The sequence below is a fragment of the Penaeus japonicus genome, unplaced genomic scaffold (genome assembly GCF_977035675.1).
Source record: "Penaeus japonicus unplaced genomic scaffold, GWHDUDI00000001_assembly GWHDUDI00000019, whole genome shotgun sequence".
In the NCBI taxonomy this organism is placed as follows: domain Eukaryota; kingdom Metazoa; phylum Arthropoda; class Malacostraca; order Decapoda; family Penaeidae; genus Penaeus; species Penaeus japonicus.
In genome coordinates, this window is record NW_028234421.1 from 17,686,600 (window position 1) to 17,694,099 (window position 7,500).

Below are 7,500 nucleotides of genomic sequence, written 5' to 3' on the forward strand. Positions count from 1 at the left end.
ACGAGAAAATAAAGTTGTTTTTTCTCCCCCCCTAAAACAGTAATACCTCTATCACATTGAGTATAAAGAAAAAAAATTAGTTGATATGTACCCTGAACTACAATTTTAGTCAACAAAACACAAAAATGGATCTAGCTCTACAAAGAGTGACTAAAAGGGAGTGGGAAAAATCAAATTATGTTGCAGAAGCTACCTCAATCAGAAATAAAACTCATCCTGGAGCCTGTGTAAGCAAATCTATCCTCCGTCGGCAACGGGTTAATATATGAATCAAATATGTATTTAAAATATCCTCTCCTCTTATATGATACAAGAAAGGCACTTAAAATGCAATAAAATAAATATTCACTGACATAAATTACGTCTCGTTAAAAGCAAATTTCTTATATTACCCATTACTAACCTCTCCTGTCTCCTCCATGCTGTGTTATGACAATCATCACTTCAAAAGTTACAATAAAGCTCACAGTTCTAATTCTTATCTTATCTGAGCTTTACCTGTTCAGTTGCAGCTGACACAGTAGTTCCCTGAGATATGGCAGCTTGGCTCTTCAGTAATCCTAATGTTGAATGGCAGGGACTCAAAGGTGTACTTGCATTCACAACCCAAGTCTTCAAAACTGACCCCTCTCCACACCACTGTTTGATACATTCCTGAGGAAAGTGAATGAAGGCAATATGTCAAGTTAATGGAAAGCCAAGTGAAAGACAGTATATTTTTTTCCCTAATAAGGTGGCAACTAAGTATTGACAATAGCAGCAAAAACTTATCTTAAAACTAATAATTAAACAATGGGCTTACTTTTATAAGTGGTTGATCCTGCAGGGATGAAAGATAAGTCACAAGGGCTGGGTGATTTTCCTTTAGAAGGTTCTGGCTGACTGCCTCACATATCATGGGTAATAATGAAGAAAAGACCACCACTGAGGCTGCACTCAATTCCTACAAAGATAGGAGGATTAATTTGTAGTGAATAGCAGAATACAATAAATATCTTAACCCCCAAAAGCCACAAAGACTTCAGGATGTCTGCCCCCTTCTATATTAGGGGTAAGATTTTTTGAAGTTTCACTTAGGCCAATTTGGTCTTTGGTATTTCAAGACCTTGAATTCACACACCAGGTAACATATGTTTCATTGCCATATATCAAATACAGACCACATAATGGTCAAAAAAATCAATTACCCCTCAAATAAGAAATTGGAAATAAGAATCCATTCCAATAACACACCAGTATATAAAACATACAAATACTGCACAAATACAGTAAGAAAAAGAACATGTTTATTCAGAGAAAAAATAAATAAAAATTCATACAGATGTATGAATAACAAAAAGACAACAATATCCCATGAGGCAGCATAAAACTGAGGCTGAGGGAGAGGAAGGCCTCCAAGGGGCACAGTGCTTTGGGGCTGATATGGCTGGAGGAAACTTTCCAAACAGTACTAGAAATATTAGATCCTCCTACTCATAATTAAAAAATGCTGAAATAGGACTGACGCACCTGGCCGGGTTCAGCCATGATCATAATGAAGAGGATTTAAGGGTTTAACTTCTGCTTTGAATACTATCAATCCTACAATTAAACATTTATCATATTACATAAATCCATACTGACTTTTAGTCATTAACCCTTCCAAGACAAGCCACATCTTAAGATGTTTGGCCTGGCCTGGGCATCATAAGATATGTTTTATACTATTTTCTACAGGTGTCAAGACATACATGTCGGTACCAATTAGGCCTAAGATACAGGTGTCAATGCGTACATGACACGACATCAGGATCTGCTCCCTGCTGAAGTGCGCACAGTCATAAATTATTAAAGCTGTAACGGCACTAGCTCCAGAGCTACCGGGTTCCAAAGTCAACCTAAACTCGCATTCTATGATGCATTTATGGAAAAATATTGTTTGGACTAGTCTGCGCTACCCACAGGGTTAAGAAAACCCTTTCCCGGTCCCTCTAATTTTCAGCCAGTGCCGCTAGTTTCATAGACCGCCCACCTTGACGACCAGTTAGGTCGATAGGCGCCCTATCGGTAATGGGTTAATAAAGTGATACAGACTTGTATTTGATACAACACAACTAAAGGAATGACTAGCTCACATTTTGAAAAAAAAAAAAAAAAAAAAAAAAAAAAAAACAGTGCAAAACTGATCCAAGCCCACAAAAATTGCCTGTAGTAGAAGGGTTAAATAAAACACATCTACAAAAAATAATAATAATTTCTAAAGTGTGCTAGTGCTTACAGCTGCTTTTTTTTTATCATGTTGTACCTTAGTGTTCAGAAAACTGGCAGAAGCAAGACTGCCCAGGACTTGGCTTATGGTCTTTCGCAGGGTCTTATCTTCACGTCCAACAGCTACCGAGGCAAGATAAGGCACTAGAATGTGCTGAAAAAGTAAATGATGTCTTTAATAACTCAACTCAAAATGAAGGAAAAGTAATAGTAATAGTATTAATAATAGTAATGTAATAGTAATAATAACAGTAACTGTAACAATGACAATAATAATAATGATAAGAATGATGATGATAATAAAGATAATAATAAATAATGACAACAATGATGATGATGATGATGACAATAATAATAAAAACAATAAATAAAAATAATAATAATATCACCATCATCATCAGCATCATCATTATATTCTTGATAATTATAATAATGATAATAAATTAAAACAAAAAAAAACTAACACTAACAATAATAAACATTATCATAATAATGATAATAACAATGGTAATAACAACAACAACAACAACAACAACAACAACAACAATAACAATAATACAATAATAATAATAATAATAATAATAATAATAATAATAATAATAATAATAATAATAATAATAATAATAATAATAACAATAACAATAATAATAATTACTATTATCATTATCATAACAATTATTATCATTATCATTATTACAATTATCATTATCATTATCATTATCATTATCATTATCATTATCATTATCATTATCATTATCATTATCATTATTGTTATTGTTATTGTTACTGTTATTATTATTATCTTTATCAGTTTTATTATCATCATTATTACTATTATCATCCTCATTACTATCGTTATTATTATCAGTATTTTTATTATCATTTTCATTATTATCGTTATCATCAATATTATTATTATTATTATTATTATTATTATCATTATCATTATTATTATCATTGTTATCATTATCATTACTATTATTATTATTGCTATTATTATTATTATCAATAAACTCATAATCATCATTATTATTATCACAATAATCATAATACTGATAATTTTAAAATTGATATTACTGAAATAAATAAAAGAAATAATAATAATAAAGATAATAGTAATAATAATAATATAAAGATAAAGATAAAGATAAAGATAAAGATAAAGATAAAGATAAAGATAAAGATAAAGATAAAGATAAAGATAAAGATAAAGATAAAGATAAAGATAAAGATAAAGATAAAGATAAAGATAAAGATAAAGATAAAGATAAAGATAAAGATAATGATAATAATGATGATGATAATGATAATGATAATAATAATAATAATGACAATAATGATAATATTGATGATGATGATGATGATGATGATGATGATGATGATGATGATGATGATGATGATGATGATGATGATGATGATGATGATGATGATGATGATGATGATAATAACAATAACAATAATAATAACAATAATAATAACAATAATAATAACAATAATAAAAACAATAATAATAATAATAATAATAATAACAATAATAATAACAATAATAATAACAATAATAATAACAACAACAATAATAACAACAACAAAAATAAAAATAAAAGCAATAATTACAATCATACTAATAATAGTGTTAGCAGCATGAGACAATAATAACACTGACAATAAAGATAATGCTAATTCACATAAAGAGACAAAAAAGGTCTCCTGACCTGCAAATCAACTGCTTCCCACTGCAACCATTCCTCTGAGTCAGCCGTTGCCAGATTCTGAAGGGCAGGCTCCTTGGCTAGCCGGAAGAGGTAGAGGACGGCACTGTTAGCTTGCAAGGTGAACCCTGTGTTACCGTCTTTCACCTCCAACACAGCACCAGAAGGAACGGCTAAGAGAATTAAGATTGGCTTAGTACGATGGTGGTTGTAAACTAGGTCGGCATAATGACTCTTCTCTTTCTAATCTTTAAAATCAATGGAAGATAAGAAATATCTATAGTTACTGAGTAATTCTGGGTAGCTCTTTGAACTTTGATTGATATTTAATTGATTACTGTATAAAGTTGTTATGGGGTAGCTATTTGAAATATGAATATTTCTATTGCTACATGACATGTTCATAACTAGACTTGCTTTATCATTTCTATTCTTAGTAATCATCCAAAAAGGACCACACAGAAGTAGAAAAAAATGTGTAATCATCATGAAGAATATGTAAAATAACCACATAATGCTTAAAACTAATTCCAGCAATCATTTATTAGTCTGTAGATCTACACAACAATCAAAGCCTTAGTCATTATGTCTCATAGTCAGGCAATGGTCAAAAAACATCCACCAAATATCTTTCAACAAAACAATTCTTGTAAGCCTCCCTGGTGATTTATCATAAAATCAGGAGGAGTCTGCAGACTTAATTACTTAGTCAAACCATTCTTTTGAGCTTCATCCTTCACTGATAACCAAACAATCATATACCTTTTAGCATTTTTGTTTTACCTGAGCCATCTACCAGAAAATAAAAAATGTGTCCTGAATGGTCAATCATTCTATTTAGGATAGTCAATTAAAACTATTCTTAATTACACAGGCCAATCATGTGCAAGGATGGTTTGGTGGATCAAGAAATTCAACTATTCAGTGCAGCCAATTCTCTCATTCAAATGTATATGTGTTTGCTGTACAGGTTCTGGTTTTGGATATTCCCTTGATGATAATTCCAAGAGGTTCATTTAAAATATGGAATTAGTAGAATCTCAATTCTACTAGAATATACATGAAGAATGTTTGTTGAACTTTTTGCTGTTGCACCATTAAGCACAGAGGCAACCTCCATTTCTTAGCCACAATACACTATGCAGGTGAAAAAGCTGCAAGAAAAACACATATTTTACACTTTATTTTATATTATGAAGAAATATACTGTGCTTAATATTTGTGTCCACCACCCCCCTCCCCCCCACATCCATACACACACACACACAAAAAAACTTTGATTTCTGACAGGACCCCCATGCCTATTGAGAGGGGAGGGGGAGGTTGCAAACTCAGAAACTGAAGGACTGCATCATGAAAGGAACATCTGATTCATTGTGATCACCCTAAACACCATCCCCCAAAAGTTAACCGCAGTTGTTGGATAAGGGGAGGCGATAACTCGGAATCTTAAGCTTTGCAACGAAGACAATCATCGGATTCCTTCTACTTACAGCTAAATCAAGCAAGCAATTTACCAAAAAATTTGATTGGTACTTAAAGAGAAAAATGCCTAAGTACTTAGCCTCTGATTTCATATGGTTTATGTATATCATGATGCAAAAATTAGTTCTGTAAATTATAAGGCTAATCCAACACCATATGGTATATAACTCATAGCCATTATAGCTTTCATAGAAGCAAGATCTCATTGTTTTTATTTCCATTATACTAATACAAATAAACAATGAGTTGCAAACAGCCGTTCACTAAATATACTTCCAAGATGATGCAATTACCGACAAAACTTTCTTCACTTCAAGCGAAGCAAAACTTACACTTCGCCTCCGCAACATGCACCTCATGGCCGCATAGCTTCGCAGCAATCAGTATTTTCAAGCCATTCGGGTGGTATTTCTGGCTTATGAGTTTCATCGTTCAATTGTGCCGCAGTTTCCGCCCGAGACACACGGGAAGGAAGGTAAACACCTCGTCCGAGAGCGTGAGTGCGGTGGACTTACGCGAACGTATAACCGGGAATGTGTTTGAATCCTGTAAACTCACTTGCGAACGCGTGACGTATTAATTCTCGCGTATCACGCAGGCCTTTTTTTGTATAATAGATAGGAGATATGGCCTTGTCCTTGCGAGCTTGCCATAGTGTTTATAAGCCCGTGTGAGGCATCTGTTCCGCAAATTGTGGCTTATCCTTATCGTTGTCCCTCGAAAACCCACTTGCGATGTATCTTCGCGGGATCGCAGAGGGGCGTGAAATCGCTTCAGCCGTAAAACACGTAGTAACCCCTTAAAGGAACCTTTTATATATGTCACTGTCTGTTAACGCCGATAACGGCGTTAAAGGACGTAAATAGAGATAGATAGGGAAAGGAACGTTAACGAAAGATAGAAGAAAGAGAAAAGAGATAAAAGAGAAGAAGAGAACAAAAACTCCCAGACACCACTCCATATGGATCCAATAGCCGCTCACAGGGGCCTCGACGGACAGACATATTTAATGCTCTCCATATGGGTTAATTCAGATGAATACTGCTTCGCTGTACTCGAACCCTTTCCAGCCGAAGTGTTGACGCCCATTGAAAGCTGATCTATATCAACTTGTAACAGAGATCTAGTTTAAGTGATCTATATCAACTTGTAACAGAGATCTAGTTTAAGTGATCTATATCAACTTTATATCCTTGTTTAGTATAATAACACGCTGTGTATGTATTTAATGATAACAGAGATCTAGTTTAAGTGATCTATATCAATTTGATAACCCTGTTTAGTATAATAACATGTACTGCACAATTGTAAATGTTAAAGGATTATTGTGACAGATTATACCAATGTTGATTGTAACCACGTAACATATTTCAGGTTTGACCACTTTCAATAAACTGGAGTGAGTGCTACACAGCGGTATCAGTCGTCCTTACATTAATTGAACAGCCTCATGCGGCAACACTGTCCGTCAATCGGTGATTCGTGATTAAGTAGTCAATTAAATCCCTGCTGTCCGGCCCGGTTCTCAATTTAAGACCAAGAGACAGTGTTTTTGCATTACACGTCTACTGGACTGTTCCTTAACAGGTAATTTCGTCCGGATTGCGCCCATCTGCTCTTGTTACATATCCGTTGTAATTTCGCCTGGTGTATGGCTCCTTGAGCTTGGCCTACTTGTTGTAGTTGAAGGACTTACTCATGGGGCAGGTGATCGCCCTCGAGATTGCTGAGCAGTTTGTAGAATCAGTGTTGAAGTGCTGATGGTTTGCACCACCAAAGCGCGACTTCATAAGACTTGTGAAGCTGTGAGGGAATTTCGGATTCTTTAAAATTGCAGGAGAGGAGTACCGACAAACTAAGCGTGGTTCTGTACTGGCTCTTCGTGGAAACTTTGGAGAAAGCTTACTGCAGAGACATAATTGGCATTGTAGCCGCGAACACCGCGGCAAAGATAACACATGTCCGGAGAGACCGCCATGTATGGCCCGATCATGATCTCGCGGCTTTCATCTAGACACACACACACGCTTGTACTTTAGACACAGTCCCGGTGTAGACA

The 7,500-nt window shown here is 34.5% G+C and overlaps 1 protein-coding gene across 1 annotated transcript in view; it reads right to left on the bottom strand.

Moving 5' to 3' along the window:
• Positions 1-5,983, bottom strand: part of MetRS (methionyl-tRNA synthetase 1) — a 16,317-nt gene extending 10,334 nt beyond the window's left edge. The window contains exons 1-5 of the mRNA XM_043023013.2: positions 5,774-5,983; positions 3,960-4,129; positions 2,285-2,401; positions 803-943; positions 499-654 (exon numbers count right to left, since the gene is read on the bottom strand). Of these exons, the coding sequence (XP_042878947.2) occupies positions 499-654; positions 803-943; positions 2,285-2,401; positions 3,960-4,129; positions 5,774-5,870 (681 nt within the window). The 5' untranslated portion in view covers positions 5,871-5,983. The remainder of the gene's footprint in view (positions 1-498; positions 655-802; positions 944-2,284; positions 2,402-3,959; positions 4,130-5,773) is intronic.
• Positions 5,984-7,500: the final 1,517 nt, after the last annotated feature.